This window comes from Salvelinus sp. IW2-2015, linkage group LG15 (assembly GCF_002910315.2).
Source record: "Salvelinus sp. IW2-2015 linkage group LG15, ASM291031v2, whole genome shotgun sequence".
Lineage (NCBI taxonomy): Eukaryota > Metazoa > Chordata > Actinopteri > Salmoniformes > Salmonidae > Salvelinus > Salvelinus sp. IW2-2015.
The window spans coordinates 58,377,104-58,395,856 of record NC_036855.1 but is presented as its reverse complement, the minus strand read 5'-3'; the positions used below and the strand labels follow the sequence as shown (position 1 = coordinate 58,395,856).

The window sequence follows — 18,753 nt, the reverse complement described above, 5'->3', positions numbered from 1 at the left end:
AAACATGTATGAACTGGTCCGTCGAGCGTGTTCAGTGACATCCAACATCTCCCCCCTGACCCATTTCTATGTATCTGACACAGTAAAGACAATTTTCTCTGCCTTTCCCAGCAAAATAAATATATAATAAATTAGAAGGAAAAGAACTACAGGAAAAACATTCTATTACTCAATTTAGTGGAAGCAGAACATTCAGGCTTGCCCTTCGAAGTTTGAGGATAAACAGTTCTAAACTCCTGGGTGGGGAACTTTTTCTTTCTACTTACCTCCCTGGCTAAAGTCAGACAGCGGTTGCGCTTGGCTGCCTGGTTATTAATAAAGGGTTCAGGTGCTTGTGGAGCTCAGTCAGAAAGCAAGAAATGTGGATCTCTCCACAGACACCTCCACGCATGATGAAACGACAAGCATGAGGCTGGGGCAGCACCTCAACACACACATCAGCAAGACAAAAAGACAGGAGGAAGGAGGAGTGAGTGCTGTAGAGACAGAGAGAGAAAGGGTGGGAGAAAGAGGAAGAAGGGAGGGGGTACGAGTGAAAGAGAAATGGAAGGTATAGAAAGGAGGAGGATGATAGTAGAAGAGAAAGAGATGCTGGGTCCTTTTCCGCAGCAGACTTTGTAATTGGCTTTTGGGCTTACGTAGCGGCAATTAACAGGCCTGTTTCATCCTCCACCAGCAGCTAATTGGAGTAGAGGATGCCTCCGCCACACGGCCTGGAAGGGAAAGGAGAAGAACCGGCTTCTTTTCAAGATTCTACCGCCTCCAAAAGCAGCGTGATGGGAGGACATTAGGCAAACAGCGGAGAGATGTTCTGGAGCGTGTTTATACGGGAAGGGGTAAATTAATCGGATCCGTGGAGAAATCATTCACAGAGATGACCTAACCTGTCCAAAGACCACGCTGCATGCCCTACATTGGGGAACATGCTGAATAGGCAGGTAAACATAGCGCCCTATAAGCATTCCAGGGGAGACTGTTAATAAGCCTCTGATGACATTACTGTAGTGTGCACACTGACTCCTGTCTGGCAGATCATATCGACGGGACATAAAGACACCATGATGACACTTACATGTAGGTAATCACTAGATACAGTTGAAGTCGGAAGTTTACATACACCTTAACCAAATACATTTTAACTCAGTTTTTCACAATTCCTGACATTTAATCCTAGTAAAAATTCCCTGTCTTAGGTCAGTTAGGATCACCACTTTATTTTAAGAAAGTGAAATGTCGAGAATTATTTATTTCAGCTTTTATTTCTTTCATCACATTCCCAGTGGGTCAGAAGTTGACATGCACACAAGTAGTATGTGGTAGCATTGCCTTTAAATAGTTTAACTTGGGTCAAAAATGTTGCCTGGGTAGACTTCCTCAAGCGTCCACAATAAATTGGAGTTGGGAATTGATGTCCCATTCCTGCCTGACAGAACAATTACTGGTTTAACTTAATTCAGCGTTTGTAGGTCCACTCTCCTTGCTCACACACACTTTTCCAGTATCTGCCCACAAATTCTATAGCATTGAGGTCTCCACGGGCTTTTGAATGGCCACTACCAACATACCTTGACTTCTGGTTTCGCTTAATGGCCATTTGCCACACAGATCTAGACTGGCCCACCCCCCCGTGAACGTGCCTGGTTTAGCCGACGTTTGGGAGAGTGCTGTTCTTCGCTCTGCAAGACCTCCCCCTCTCCTTTTCTTCTAAAAACATTACACGATGTAGTCATTGCCATATACCCATTTCTATTTTGTTTCATCAGACTAGAGTACATTTCTCCAAAAAGTACAAATTTGTCCCTATGTGCATTGCAACCTGAGTCTGTCTTTTTTATGGAGGTTTAGAGCAGTGCTTCTCTTTCTAAGTGGCCTTTCAGGTTATGTTTATATAGGACTCGTTTTACTGTGATATTAGATACTTTTTACCTGTTTCCTCCAGCATCTTCACAAGGTCCTTTGCTGTTGTTCTGGGATTTTTGCACTTTTCGCACCAAAGTATGTTCATCTCTAGGAGACAGAACGCGTCTCCTTCCCGAGCGGTATGACGGCTGAGTGGTCCCATGGTGTTTATACTTGTGTACTAATGTTTGTACAGATGAACGTGGTATCTTCAGGCGTTTGGAATTGCTCCCAAGGATGAACCAGATTGTGGAGGTCTACAAGTTTTTATGAGGCTGGCTGATTTCTTTTGATTTCCCATGATGTCAAACAAAGAGGCACTGAGTTTGAAGGTAGGCCTGAAATACATCCACATGTACACCTCCAATTGACTCAAAATGATGTCAATCAGCCTATCAGAAGCTTCGGAAGCCATGACATAATTTTCTGGAATTTCCCAAGCTGTTTAAAGGCACAATCAACTTAGTGTATGTAAACTTCTGACCCACTGGAATTGTGATACAGTGAATTATAAGTGAAATAATCTGTCTGTAATAAATGTTGGAAAAATGACTTGTCTTGTCATGCACAAAGTAGATGTCCTAACCGACTTGCCAAAACAATAGTTTGTTAACAAGAAATTTTGATGGGTTAAAAAACGAGTTTTAATAACTCCAACCTAAGTGTATGTAACTTCCGACTTCAACTGTATGTAAACAAAAACACAAAATACGCCCAACAAAGCAGAATGTCCTCTTGGACGGCAGCATGGTAAGAGACATTGGCTAAGACTGGAATTTGAGATTCCCCAGAATTGAATTCTCAGTCAATCTGCACGACACCTTGGTGACTCCTTGCAGATCACACACATACCATCCCGTCCTCCTCCCCGTCTCCCCTCTCACTCTCCAGCTCCAGAGAGTCCTCTCTCAAACAGACTGACAATAATGATGGAAACATGGCACTTTGAAAATCTACAGAGGAATTGGAAAGCTCTTATCGTCCCTGACCTTCTGCCCTCAAAAGGCAATTCTCTTCAAGACAAGCCAGGAGCCGATCAAAGTGAGCCGGGAGAGCCATATTGCTCTGGCCCTGCCTGTTTTGGTCTCTGGCAGACCGCAGACAAGGACTGGCCGGCATGATAGTCTCATTCATCGAGTTCATGTGCAATTCAAGCCCTGTTTTTGGTCGACTGGTTTTATTTTCCAAAGGGCCTGCAACCTGCCTGATGATCCATTTTAAGGCCTGCACATTTAGGTTTCCTGACAGTTTGAGGCGGACGCATCCAGACTGCACAGTCAGGCCTGAAACAGCCAGCCCAGTCTGGACAGTCTGGAAGAGCAGGAGCATCATAGGGCTGTCATGGAGGACCTCAGAGCGTGATGACCTGATGAAAACATCCTTATGAGGGTTGGCCTGCCACCTCACACAGCCTCTTTATTAAGGAGGGCGAGGGACGGATGGGAGGATGGATCTCTATGTGGTTCTGCTGCAGATTGAAGGACTGACCTCTTGCTGGGAGCTATTCACTATAATACAACTCACGTTTACCCAAATCTCATAGACATAACATTGACCCTTATCCAGATACGAGCCATTAAAGCAGGAACCTCTACAGCAGTGGTTCACAAACTTTTTATAGCCCTGTAGCCCTTCAAACATTCAACCTCCAGCTGCGTACCCCCTCTAGCACCAGGGTCAGCACACTCTCAAATGTTGTTTTTTGCCATCTTTGTAAGCCTGCCACACACACACTATACAATACATTTATTAAACATAAGAATGAGTGTGAGTTTTTGTCACAACCCGGTTCGTGGAAAGTGACAAAGAGCTCTTATAGGACCAGGGCACAAATAATAATATAATTATAATCAATAATTTTGCTCTTTATTCAGCCCTCTTACATATAAAACCTTATTTATTMATCGAAAATTGTAAATAACTCACCACAGGTTAATGAGAAGAGTGTGCTTGAAAGGATGCACATAACTCTCCAGTGTTGGGTTGTATTGGAGAGTGTCTCAGTCTTAAATCGTTTTCCACACACAGTCTGTGCCTGTATTTAGTTGTCATGCTAGTGATGGCCGAGAATCCACTCTCACATAGGTACATGGTTGCAAAGGGCATCAGTGTCTTAACAGTGCGATTTGCCAAGGCAGGATACTCTGAGCGCAGCCCTATCCAGAAATCTGGCAGTGGCTTCTGATTAAATAACATTTTCACAGAACCGCTTGTTGCAATTTCAATGAGGCTCTCTTGTTCAGATATCGGTAAGTAGACTGGAGGCAGTGCATGAAAGGGATAACGAATCCAGTTGTTTGTGTCATCCGTTTCGGGAAAGTACCTGTGTAATTGCCACTCCGGTGCTTCCCTATATCACATTTGACATTTTCCGTAAGCTTGAGTTCATTTGCACACAAAAAATCATACAATGATGGAAAGACCTGTGTGTTGTCCTTGTTAATRCAGACAGAGAAGAGCTCCAACTTCTTAATCAYAGCCTCAATTTTGTCCCGCACATTGAATATAGTTGCGGAGAGTCCCTGTAATCCTAGATTCAGATCAGAAAAAACATCACCCAGATAGGCCAGTCGTATGAGAAACTCGTCATCATACAAGCAGTCCGACAAGTGAAAATGACGGTCAGTAAAGAAAAATGTATTCTCGTCTCTCAATTTWAAAAAACGTGTCAATATTTTGCCCCTTGATAACCAGCGCACTTCAGTATGTTGTAAAAGCGTCGCTGGTTGCTGCCCATATCAGCGACCAGCGATATGGTCTCTGCCCATATCATTGTATAGTGCAGAAAATACACAAAAGTTCAGGGGCCTTGCTTTAACAAAGTTAACCATTTTCACTGTAGTGTCCAAAACGTCTTTCAAGCTGTCAGGCATTCCTTTGGTAGCAAGAGCCTCTCTGTGGATGMTGCAGTGTACCCAAGTGGCGTCGGGAGCAACTGCTTGCAYGCRCRTTAYCACTCCACTATGTCTCCCTGTCATAGCTTTTGCACCATCAGTACWGATACCAACATGAGCAGCARCTATGTTTGGYTACATACGGACCGTCAGTGGAATACCCGCGAGAGAGTAACGGTTAAGGTGATTGGATGTTAATTATTTGACTAGCCTACATGTATTTGACATTGTGTTGTTATTTTGCTGAACACTAGATGGTTTAATTTTATTTTTGGCAGTGAAACGAGGCTACTCAGGCGAGAAAAAAACCTCACCCAAATGCATAGCCCTGTTGGAAAATATCAATGTTTGACAATGTGAAGGAAAAACAAAGTTACAAAGAAAACATGTATTTATTTATTTTTTAAATGTGAATAAAAAATGTATTTGGCGTACCCCCGACGGCATTGTGTGTACCCCTGGGGGAATACCTGCACTGCAGTATGTAAACCAATCACAACAATCACCTCATTAGAGAGCAGTGAGAATTAAAAGACAAGAGGTGGTCTCAGAGGGACTCCATTACAGCAGTGTTAGTGGTGTGTTAGTGGTCGTGGTGGAAACGAACGCTCAATGTATTACCCAGGAGATCTCCAGACAGAGCACTGCAAACAGCTGATTAACCCGCCACAGAGAAGCCCCCAGCCCATCCACCTCTCCCCTGCCTCCCTCCTAGGGACCAGGATGGATGCCAGAGGCTCTAACCAGCCTAAACCAGGGAAAAGAGGAGGGATCTGGAGACCATAGCAGGGGGCCCTCTCCTCTGCAGGGGCCACAGGCTGGATCAATCAGACCTCTAATTCCCAGGATATTATGTCTAGAACTATATATCCCCATGTACATACTGTACAGTATATAGACATAAGATCAGGAACATCTCCAGCATACTGTAGGTACTGGATGGGCTTATGTATTACACTGTGGGTTTGTCATGGTACAGTAGGAGGACATCATTTTCATTCAAAAACATATCAACCAAACTAAACAGAATTTAAAAAACAGTCTAAAATTAAATCTCCAGATGGCCATATTTGTGCTAAAAATTATTGTGGGTATTTATTGTTTGATTATATGTGATAATGAGAGTGGATTTCCTGAGGCAATTAGGAATGTGTGTGTGTGTGTGTGTTGTGCTGGTGGTGTGTGTGTGTGTGTGTGTGTGTGTGTGTGGGTGTGTGTGTGTGTGTGTGTTGTGTGTGTGTGTGTTGTGTGTGTGTGTGTGTGTGTGTGTCTGCGTGTGTGCGCGTGCGTGTGTGCGCGTGCGTGTGTGTGGTGCAAACATTTTAAAAAGGACGAGAGGACAGAAAAAGGACAGGATGGACCATCAAGCCTGTCTTATAAAAACATATATAAAATATTGTGAGCATACACGTTGTGCAAGGTGTCAGTATGGCTGACTTCAGTTCAGTATGTGTGAGTGTCTATGTGATGTGGTTGTGTTAGAGTAGTAACATTAATGCAGACATGTCCATGCCAGGCCCTGGACCCGGGGGCCCTAGCCTCTGACAGAGGCAGATCAGGGGCATTACCCTGGCAGAGTTCTTCTGTTCATGGAGGGCGCTCTGGGCCTTCAGTGCTGACTCTCTGGCGCAGTACGTTAGAAAGGCACATCCTGCAAAGAGGACAACACAGATGAGAAAGGAGAGACACACATCCTGCAGAGAGGGCAACACAGATGAGAAAGGAGAGACACACACTGCAGAGAGGACAACACAGATGAGAAAGGAGAGACACACATCCTGCAGAGAGGGCAACACAGATGAGAAAGGAGAGACACACATCCTGCAGAGGGCAACACAGATGAGAAAGGAGAGACACACATCCTGCAGAGAGGGCAACATCAGATGAGAAAGGAGAGACACACTTCCTGCAGAGAGGGCAACACAGATGAGAAAGGAGAGACACACTTCCTGCAGAGAGGCAACACAGATGAGAAAGGAGAGACACACTCCTGCAAGAGAGGGCAACACAGATGAGAAAGGAGAGACACACGTCCTGCAGAGAGGGCAACACAGATGAGAAAGGAGAGACACACAGGGTGATTATTACACGAAATGACTGGAGCACTGCACTGTAGGCTGCTACTGGTATACTGCAAAGTGCAAAAAAAGGGTGATGTAAAATACAACCCCAGTCTTTGAAGAGCTAAGGGGAACGTCCATAACATTGTTCCTAGATCTGTATATTACCACTTGATGAATGATCACGTTCATGATTGTTGAAGAAAGAGCACTAAATGTGCCTGGCAAGCATTTCCTAGCGTCACAATAATTAAAACCCTATGGTGATGAGCCCCAAACACTGACCCCTCACATCTCAGGAGACTCCTCTCAAGAATGTGAACCCAACAACAATATATGAATGTCCATTAATAACTTCTGCACTAACAAAAATGTGACAGCTTCATTAAAGGCTGAGTGGTTTTCTGTTACACACTTGGTCGAGTTGACAGTGGGTGACCCCTTTCCAAAGAGTTTTTGCACCGGGCAGCATAATTTCCCATTACGGCATGTCACACCTGCTGCCAAGACTCCCCATGGGAGAAGAGGGGCGGACACACACACATAACACACTCACGCACGCTCGCTCGCACGCTCGCACAAACAAACACACACACCACACACACACCACACAGGACACACACACAGCACCCATCACCCCTGAAACAGAGCCCTGCTCTCTGGCTCCTCGCCAGAAGAGCTCCCTTTCACTACAACCTTCATCCACCTCCACAACCAGGAAGTTACTCAAGAGGAGAAATCAGCTAAACGACACTGATGAAACAGCATGCCACACAGCAAACCTGCAGAAATAACGCTTTGAGAGCCTGGAAGGTTAGCTCCTCATCCTGTGTGACATTAAAGAACTGAGCTGAGGAGATGGGACTGGTCCTCCTAGCAGGCATAACCCACAGCAGGCTAATGAGATAGAACCACTGGGACTGGTCTAGCCGGGCCCTCCAACTAACCCCTTCTTATATCACCCTATCCTCAGTCAGGTCATCCTCAGTTTGGGGATGGATTGTCACAGTTCATGGTTCCAGGATGTTTTTTTTTCATCACATGATTTAACGGTTGGAAATGTACAAACAGATCAATGCAAAACTGGTGAGACTGTGGCATTTTATCAGAGTTTATGTAACACTTAAATTGATTTTGTTCATCTAGGAGTGAACTCTAGTCATGCAAGACAGGAGACAAGGCCTAAGTAGGGGGAGACTCAGCCTTACATAGTGGCTCATGTTAATAATCAGGCCAGGGCAGCTACATGGCTACTTATGGTAGGTCCCAATAAGTCTCTCTTGGCAAGGGAATTGGAAGACTTCATGAAAGACTCAATATCCAATTTATTGCTGGCTCAAGGGAGAACTTGGACCCGGGGGACTATGATAAAGGAGCACAATCTGGATCAGACACGTTCAACTTGGTGTAACATGAAAAAGGATCACAATTACTGAGTGAGGCTGAGGGTGGGAGACAGCAGATGAGCCAGATGGAATGCAGGAAGTGAGGATGTTGCCATGGTTATAGAATGATTCTGAGGTTGCTTGTTAGCGATGGCTGAAAGCAGTGTAGGCTGATTCCACTGATGAGAAGGTTAAGTGGAGTGAAAATAATACTTTGGTAATCTTTTCAAATTTGCTGCTGCACAATCATTTCTGAAAGAACAAAAGTTCAATGAATTGCATAAAGCGAAATTAACATTTAAGCCTAGAAAAGTGTATTGGAACAGGAGCTCCTTCTCTTGCATTATCATTTTTAGGTTTACCCATGAGCACGTCTGAACCATTTCCATGATGTATTAACAGCTAACCTGTTTAACAGTATTTAGTAACTTACTCGCTATGGAACACCACGCTTTACGAGCTAAATCAACGACTTCATCTCCTGACAGCAAAGCGCTAGCCACCATGCTAGATGAAGCTATGCAAAATAATGAGTCATCACCTGTGAGTTTACTGGAGTAACAACAAAGTTGGATTTTATTCAGGATGACGTTTCCAAGTGCGTTACTGATCTTAAAAGATTTCGAGCTGAGTGCACAAAGCTTGGCGATAGAGTTGACAAATGTAAGGAGATGTCAACTCAGGGCCAAATCAGAATGGACCGGTTGACTCGCTACCAGGACTTGCAACGTAGAGACAACGAGAAATGCCAATATAGAGGAAAAAACTGAGGCTCAGAATGCTTTCTTTCATCTTTCATCAATAGATCACTTCCAGAGTGGTTCCAGATCTAGCTGGAACGAAATCGAAGTGATGAGAGCTCATCGCATAAACCGGCACATTGACAACTCAGCCAGATCCCAAACCTTAATTTTACAGGTGCTCTGATTCCCTGACCGAGACCGCATCTGAAGGCGCTAGGAAGAACCCCTCTCACTCTGGCAGTGCGGGAAAACCGATTCACGGCAGAAATAGTCTACAGCAACTACACCAATGCAAAGTGTCGTACCTTTCACAGAATGTAAACTAAAAAAAAAGAAAATAAAAATAGAAAAAAAAAGAAACGTCCCTTTTCAGGACCCTGTCTTTCAAAGATCATTTGTAAAAATCCAAATAACTTCACAGATCTTCATTGTAAATGGTTAAACACGTTTCCCATGCTTGTTCAATGAACCATATACAATTAATGAACATGCACCTGTGGAACGGTCGTTAAGACACAACAACAGCTTACAGACGGTAGGCAATTAAGGTTACAGTTATGAAACCTTAGGACACTAAAGAGGCTTTCTACTGACTCTGAAAAACACCAAAAAGAAAGATTCTCAGGTCCCTGCTCATCTGCGTGAACGTGCCTTAGGCATGCTGAAGGAGGCATGAGGACTGCAGATGTGGCCAGGGCAATAAATTGCAATGTCCGCGACTGTGAGATGCCTAAGACAGCGCTACAGGGAGACAGGACAAATAGCTGATTGTCTTCGGAGTGGCAGAACACGTGTAACAACACCTGCACAGGATCGGTACATCCGAACATCACACCTGCGGGACAGGTACAGATGGCAACAACAATGCCCGAGTACACCAGAAACGCACCATCCCTCCATCAGTGCTCAGACTGTCCGCAATAGTCTGAAGAGAGGCTGGACTGAGGGCTTGTAGGCCTGTTGTAAGGCAGGTCCTCACCAGACATCACCGGCACAACGTCGCTTATGGGCACAATCCCAGCGTCGCTGGACCAGACAGGACTGGCAAAAAGTGCTCTTCACTGACGAGTCGCAGTTTTGTCTCACCAGGTGGTCGAATTCCGCGTTTATCGTCGAAGGAATGAGCGTTACACACGAGGCCTGTACTCTGAGCGGGACCGATTTGGAGTGGAGCGTCCGTCATCGTCGGGGCAGTGTGTCACAGCATCATCTGACAGAGCTTGTTGTCATTGCAGGTAATCTCAACGCTGTGCGTTACAGGAAGACATCCTCCTCCCTCATGTGGTACCCTTCCTGCAGGCTCATCTGACATGACCTCCAGCATGACAATGCCACCAGGCCATACAGCTTGTTCTGTGTGTGATATCCTGCAAGACAGGAATGTCAGTTTCTGCCATGCCAGTGAAGAAGCCCGGATCTCAATCCCATTCAGCATGTCTGGACCTGTTGGATCAGAGGGTGAGGGCTAGGGCCATTCCCCCGAAAGAAATGTCCGGGACTTGCAGGTGCCTTGGTGGAAGAGTGGGGTAATCTCACAGCAAGAACTGGCATATATTCTGGTGCAGTCCACGAGGAGGAGATGCACTGCAGACTTAATGCAGCTGGTGACCACACACAGACAATGACTGTTTACTTTTTGATTTTGACCCCCCTTTGGTTCAGGACACATTATTCCATTTCTGTAGTCACATGTCTGTTAACTTGTTCAGTTTATGTCTCAGTGTTTGAATCTTGTTATGTTCATACCAATATTTACACATGTTAAGTTTTGCTGAAACAATAAAACGCAGGTTGACAGTACAAGGATCAGTTCTTTGTTTTGATGAATGTTTACTTGTCTCGGAAACGCGGATCACACATTTCTGCTGTATCCTGCACACTCAAACAACTCGTTGGCGCGTGAAAACGTCATGTTAGTCAACACCAAAACAGTCGCAGGGATTTTCTCAGATTCCGCACAACGACAAGAGGAAGTTGACGAGGAGGTTAGTCAGGTATGTTAACATGTGTCGCAGGATAGGTTATATATGATTGCCAGCATTCAGACTTGTTTTCCGCGGCTGGATTACTAACTTAACTGACTAGTATGGACTGTTCGATTGATTTAGATTTTTTCACAATACTATATCATACATCAGTACTAGCCTGGACTGAGTTGATTACAGACTGATCTATTCCTTGACTGTCAGGAACACAAAAAGTTGATTTATTTGTAATGTGACCACGATGACACGTATGCTCATTCAATAAAAATCCTCGATAGGGTCTGAGGATGGAACTATTGAAAGAGAATGGGTTATAATGTTGTTCAGGTAACTCAGATAGGTGCTCTATAACCTAATCTTGATACATAGGGATGCGATGGGGGAATTTTGTGCAGCCAACTTTCCCAGTGTCAAGTAGACACAAATAGATTTATGCTTTATACTTCAATTTTCAATGCACAAGAGTGTTTTTGTCTATATCACGTGACAACACTACAAAGCTAGCAAGTGGAATATTAATGGAATAAATGTCCAAATTAACGAGCAGGTTGGCTCAGATTACTTTCGTAGACATAACAGCTAGATGTTATAATTTATTCAACAGTCCCACTTAAAAATAATGATATGCCAAAGATTTGCAACAGTCATTATTTGTTGTAGCGTCAATCCTCTGTAGATTCCAAAACTGTGGCTCCCTTGTTGTTATGAGACGTAGTTTATCAGTGGACTGTTCTGGAAAAAATATGGTGCGACGGTACAGAATATCATAGTGTACGAAATGAATTAACAAATTTGAGTTACACCCCCAATTTTCAGAACAGCCGCAATTCGTAGGAGCATGGACTCTACAAGGTGTCGTAACGTTCCATAGGGAGCTGGGATGCTTGACTCCAATGCTTCCACAGTTGTATCAAGTTGGCTGGATGTCCTCTTTGGGTGGTGTAGCATTCTTGATACACACAGGAAACTGTTGAGCGTGAAAAACCCAGCAAGCGTTGCAGTTCTTCTAGTCGGTGCCTGCAACCTACTAACATACGTTCAATTAGCACTTAAATATTTTTGTCTTTGCCCATTCACCGTCTGAATGGCACACATACACAATCCATGTTCAATTGTCTCAAGGCTTAAAAATCCTTCTTTAACCTGTCTCCTTCCCTTCATCTACTCTATTGAAGTGGGGTCATAGCTTTCACCTGTATTCATGAAAAGTAGGTGTTTATAAAATGTTCTGTACACTCAGAGTATATCAAAACAGTAATCTCAGGTAGGAAAATTGCTCCAAACCCAGTATGATCCTACTACAGATATATTACAGATTTTTCTCTGATCATTAGGTGCGGATATGAATGTCGTTTTATCACCTTTGGACTGCTCTGGCCACAATCTCAAACAGCTCCTGCACCTGTGTCAGTGGCATTAACAACTTGGTCAAGGATTTTAATCTCACTGATATATTCGATTTTTTCATACCTATCCATCACATCTAGACAATTTTGTTTTTACTCTGCTAGACATACAGTACATGGCCAAGAGTATGTGGACACCCCTTCAAATTAGTTGATTTGGCTATTTCAGCCACACCCATTGCTGACAGGCGTGTAAATCGAGCACACAGCCATGCAACCTCCATAGACAACATTGGCAGTAGAATGACAAGCTCAGTGACTTTCACCGACATGCCACTTTCGAACAAGTCAGTTCATTAATAGCTCCCTGGTCACTGAAATGCTGTTAATGTGAAGTGGAAACGTCTAGGAGCAACAACGGCTGCAGGCGAAGTGGTAGGCAACACAAGCTCACAGAACGTGTCACTCACTATTGAGTTCCAAACTGCCTCTGGAAGCTACGTCAGCACAAGAACTGTACGTTGCGAAGCTTCATGAAATGAGTTTCCATGGCCAAGCAGCCTTCATGAGCAATGCCAATTGTTGGCTGGAGGGGTGTAAAGCTCGCTGCCATTGGACTCTGGAGCAGTGGAAACGCCATCTGGCAGTCCGACGGACAGAATCTGGTTTGGCAGATGCCAGGAGAATGCTACCTGCCCGAAGCATAGTGCCAACTGTAAAGTTTGAAGGAGGAGGAATAACGTTCTGGGCTGTTTTTCATGGTTCGGGCTAGGCCCCTTATTCCAGTGAAGGAAACTTAATACTACAGCATACAATGACATGCTAGACAATTCTGTCGTTCCTCTTTGTGGAAACAGTTTGGGGAAGTCCCTTTCCTATTTCAGCATAACAATGCCCCTGTGCACAAAGCGAGATCCATACAGAAATGGTTCGTGGAGATCGGTGTGGAAAAAACTTGACTGCCTGCACAGAGCCTCAAGCCCATCGAACACCTTTGGGTGAATTGGAACGCCGACTGTGAGCCAGGTCTAATTGCCAACATCAGTGCCCAACCTCACTAATGCTCTTGTGGCTGATGGAAGCAAGTCCCCGCAGCAATGTTCCAACATCTAGTGGAAAGCCTTCCAGAAGGGTGGAGGCTGTTATCGGGCAGCCAAAGTGGGGACCACTCCATCTTAAATGCCCAAGATTTTGGAATGGTTAAAACTAACGATTCCTGATACCTGTCAGAGCATCACGCTGGCGTGTTCAATATAGAATTACTATTTGGAAAGTAACTAGATGGTGGTTCCAACACAGAAATATCTGGGTCCGTGAAGATGCCATATCCTATAGCAAGTCTATAAAGGGGATTTTACAGGAACTTCTTCAGTGGTCATTTGTGTCCACCTTACACACCACACCCCCTGAATGAGAAACAATATAACTAGAACATCTTGGCCTAAGCTGAAACGAAAGAAACAACCAAAACTCTTACTCTGGTGACAGAAAAGAAAGAAAGAGAGCAGTTAAAAATGCAGTTAGAATGTAATTCTTTGCTCAGCACAGGGCAGAATTCTGCATTCATCCAACCAGGACAATAACTATATTATAAATGGGGCTAAACCAAGTCATCTTTTAGCAATGAGACTCAGAAGCAGTGAGAAATGCTCTAATATTTAACAAGCTAATTTAAAGCACAGAATGGCTTGTTTAAACTAATCCTTTGGAAATCAATGCAGAGTTTGGATCTTTTAATCTATGGCCAGGAGTATTTAGCTCTTACCCCTATGAAGTCCAGGAGCCTGCTGGTTTTTTCTGTCTACTGATAAAATTCACACCTGGTGTCTGAGGTCCAAATCAGTCCCAATTAGAAGGTACAATGAAGCAAGGCATAGTGTTATACTGTCGAGTCCAAAGTTGAGTTTGAGGGCTCTATGCTCTATAAATCTGATATTACTTGAGCGGTGTTGGACTAGAGTGGAATTTTTTCAAACCTAGATATCCTTAACCTTTCAACAACCGAAGAATCAACAATCCTGGGGAAGCATTTCATTGGATGAACTTAAACAGCACTAACAAATAGTGAAAAAAAGGTACATCCCAGAATTCTACCTGCCTTTTTGGGATACATTAGCCTAAATTTTTTACCTGATTTGATTCTGACTTCTATTGACAAGGAATATTTTCACAATCGTTGTAAACTGCAATGATTGCGGTAGCTTCGAAAGCACAATAAAGATCACACTCTATAGGTAACTTATAAACCTTTGTCCTTGTTGTGCTCGGAAGTTAAATTGTATGCTAAATGTTCTCTCAGCCTGTTTAGAATCCAGTGTGGACTAACACAGTGCATCACGATCAGAACAGGGTTCATTAAGAATCTCGACTACCTTATGATAATGTGCATCCTTTATTACATGTTGTTCATGCCTACTATACATTGATCGCAATGCACCGTTCTCTCCTTGGACGCCGAGAGAGGCGTTTGATAGGTCAGAGTGTGGATTTCTATGGTCGGTATTTAGAAGCGTTTAATTTAGGAACCGAGTTTATCAGGCATGATTAAAGTTTTATATGAAACCCATTCTGCCATGGTGACAATAAGAACCAAAGGGGCAATTGCTCTACGGCAATTCCCCGTATCCCAGAGGCTGTCGCCAAAGGATGCCCAATCTGCCTTTTGCTCTTCACCCTTTTCATCGAACGTCTAGCACAGAAAAAATCAGAAGCACCCAAAATGTTGAAAATACCCTCCATCGATCATCCTTATACTGTGGAAGGGCAAACTTCTATCATTGCACTGATAACGCTGTCTTTAATTACCACACATAATCTCTACATTTGGAATTTTAGTGGCCCTCTCGGTACAAATTAACGGACAAAATCAGCTATGATGTCATTAAGTTTACGACTCACTCTGTCAATGGTACCAATGAACAATCCATCGGTAAAGAGCTTTAAATATCTGGTATACTGATAGATATTCTTTCCTCAAAACAATGGATTTTAATCATTTCCAATATATTTGAGTAAGTGAGTAGAAGGGTACCTCTCTAAATGTTTACAGCTTCCCAACTCTCCTACAAGCTAAAAATTTCATAATAAGATGAATATTCTTCCCCAAATTAACTTTGTCCTCTGCAACGATACAACTAGCTCCACCTTAGAAAATACCTTGGACAATATCTAGTCTTAGTCTCTAAAATTCCGTATGGAAGGAAAGGCGACCTCCGAATTAAACTCCCCATATGCATCGTGACAAGGAGATGGCGGGCTTTCTCTGCCTAATTTTTGTTTTATTAGTGGTATGTACGGGATACGCTGGTACAGTCATCGTCCAACTAAAGTGCTTAACTTGCCAGGTTCCTTCTCGACAATGCCAATCAACAGTAAGAAATAATAAAAAATAAGCCCAACCAAACATAAAGTAAATGGCTCAGTAATAGAAGTTTAAGTTTGGGCTTTGTGTCCTACGCACCTGTCAACATGGTTTGTAATTGAAATGCTTTGTCTCCTGGAGATCTATAGAAGAGAATTTGCAGTACCACCGCAGACTCAGGATTCTTGTCTATCTGCAGTACCGTTAAAAACACGCTAAGTTACGTTTGAACCTAATTTAACTTACTCACAAACATTGCGCTTAGTAGAAAAGAATTCTAACACAATACAGAATGGGCATGCTCAGTCACCAAATTTCCAACAATCATTCCCTTCTTTCTGGACGGTATCCCCTTTTCATTCACCCCTATATGAGGATTAGGGGTGTTCATGTTTTGGATTATCTATAGAGATGAAGGTTGTACGCATTTGATGATCTTAGGCTATAAGTTCAAATACCTGGTACCTCTTCTTTATTTTATTATGTTTAAGATCAGTGATGCGGGTGTATGGTGTCCCTTGGGCTACCCCCCCCCCCACAACAGAAACTACATAGAATATTAGATAGACATGGTAAACTCAAAGGGTTGATCCGTAATACGGTTATGTTAGTTGCAGCTTACAAATCAGTAACCAAGTTAAGAATAATAGAAGAAGAACTATCTACTGTCAATTTATGATATTGTTGGGATATGCATGGGAGGACTTAGTGTTCATCTAAGAAAATCCCAATCATGAAAGTAGATACACTTTAAATTTCATACACCAGGGTATATTGTCCACCTAGAAAATGTAATTTATAATGAAAATCATAACCTTCCTCTGTGGATCTATTGTAACCAAGGTGCCTTGGCTCACAGGAAGGTGGTGGCACCTTAATTGGGGAGGTGAGCTTGTTGGTAATGGTCTGGAGCGGAATCAGTGGAATGATATCACAGTGTATATCAAACACTTGGTTTTGATGCATTCCCATTCGCGCCGTTCCCAGCCATTATTATGATCCGTCCTCCCCTTCAGCAAGCCTCCGCTGCTTGGGCTCCTTTATGCATATGTAAGGAGAATGGCAAGGTGTGGATACATTTTGGGAAAAGAGGTATCCTGCTGTCTCACTGGCGTACTTGGTATCACTATAACCTTGTTCCCCAAACTGTTATCAACTAATGATAATTCACCACTTATCATGTCATTACAGCAAGACATACTGTTGGTCAGGTTTGGACAGGCAGCTAAAAGATATTGGCACTAAGATGGCAAACCCTCCACATTACTTGGCTCATGTCCCATTGGATCTGACCCTGTTCTAGATATCATTTATTTAGAACTAATCCACTGCTTAGATCATGAGGCCAAGCAACAATTGGACAGCTGGTTATCTGCACCTGAAACCATCAAAACTACTATAGTATGTATATTTTACCAACAGATTGCTGTTACTTGTTTCATGTTTCTGTCTCATGTGCAGAACAGTGTACCCCGCTGATTTTATCACAATTGCTTGACTTTTGTTGTTTAATTGTCATGGCGATAGTTGGGTTGGTTGGGGTGCGTCACCAGGAGGGGTTGGATCGGTGGGTTCGATGCAACTTGAGTGGCAGATCTAGTGGTGTGTATAGCTATGTGGCTATTCCTACTGGTAATTATATTATTACCTACTGCATAAACCATATCCTGGCTGCTTTTTGTTATTGTCTGGTGTTCCTTAAAAAAATGTCTAATAATGTTGATCACAAAAAGGAATTGGAGCCAATAAGATGAAAAATGACTGATTTTGGTAATAAAAAAATAGGCTTTGTATTTCTAAATGTTTCTACCTGGTTAACTTTGCACATGTTAATTACAGCACAAAAACATTGCTGTCCTATCAGGCATTTTTTTTAAATTACAGTAAATTGTGTTTACTTGCATCAATATTTTTAATTGACAAAACAACATAAAACAAATTGCAATTCATTCATTAACATTGGTGTCATGTTCAATGAAAATTGCTATTTCTTTTTTGGGGATTTTTTTTTTGCGGGGGGGGGCTTTTCCTTTTCTTAGAAGTCTGATGCAGCAATGTTTTCTTCTGAAATATTACAAACTCATTTCCTAAAAGATAAGACCTGCCTGCCTCAGGCAATAAGTCTTAAATTCTCTAAAATTAAAAATGTCAACTGAACAGCAACTGTGGGTGTCTCTGTCTTTTGTAGGCAGTGAAAGACGGTGAAGAGCAGAGAACAGCAACTACATCACTGCACACGGCCATATTTAGTCCCAGGGTACAAAGACGCTTCAGCTCGAAACGTTTGCACAATAGAACTGTGGCCAGCATTCAACAGTGTGTGGGTATCTATCTATTTTCAATGCAGTACAAACAGGGCCCTGTTTCCCTCACACACTCTCTATCTAGATTGATCAGGAGGTCAATCTGTTGGACCTGGCCTACACCTGTCATTCAACCTGAGTACCTGCCAATCACTTGTCACCCACCTTGCTCCGTCACTGGTGATTCATTAAAGGTGAACCGCTGGCTGACGCATGAGACTGCACATCTCACAGCAGTGCAACTACACTCTAAAACTAATGGCCACGTCTTAGAGCAGAGTTACATGTTTTCCTGAAAGAGCAGTGGATTACAGCACACAGTTATTAAAGACTGTTAGATGGTTTGCTGTTCTAGCTCTTTGATTTCACATTGTAATGATGAGGCTTTTGCCAAGTTGAAAGATTGTTTCAGAGTTATAGTCCCTTCTTTCTCTCTCTTGGCTTTGACATTTAAAAGCTTTTGTGGATTTTAAAGTAAAATTTTCCAAAAGGCATTTATAGCCATTATAACACTTTTCGCCTGCCTGTTGGGAAGGGGAGAAGAATGACACACTAAATACTCTTAGCATCTTCATCTCTTAGATGCGTGTTGGGGCTCCACCAGAGTGCCATCCACCCCTCTGAGCTGCTGGAGAAGGAAGGAGAGAGTGATAATAACGCTACTCAAGCAGAAGATTTGCCCCCCACCAATATCCAGCATGTCCGAACAATGATGTGTCCCAGACTGACCTAACGCATTAATGATTATGTGGGGCTCATAGGGAATGATTGAATGCA

At 43.1% G+C, this 18,753-nt stretch overlaps 1 protein-coding gene across 1 annotated transcript in view; it reads right to left on the bottom strand.

Annotated features, from left to right (window-relative positions):
- LOC111975075 (CUGBP Elav-like family member 3-B) overlaps positions 1 to 18,753 on the bottom strand; it is a 213,915-nt gene that overhangs the window by 175,040 nt on the left and 20,122 nt on the right. The window contains exon 2 of the mRNA XM_070447384.1: positions 6,362 to 6,444. Within this exon, the coding sequence (XP_070303485.1) occupies positions 6,362 to 6,444 (83 nt within the window). The remainder of the gene's footprint in view (positions 1 to 6,361; positions 6,445 to 18,753) is intronic.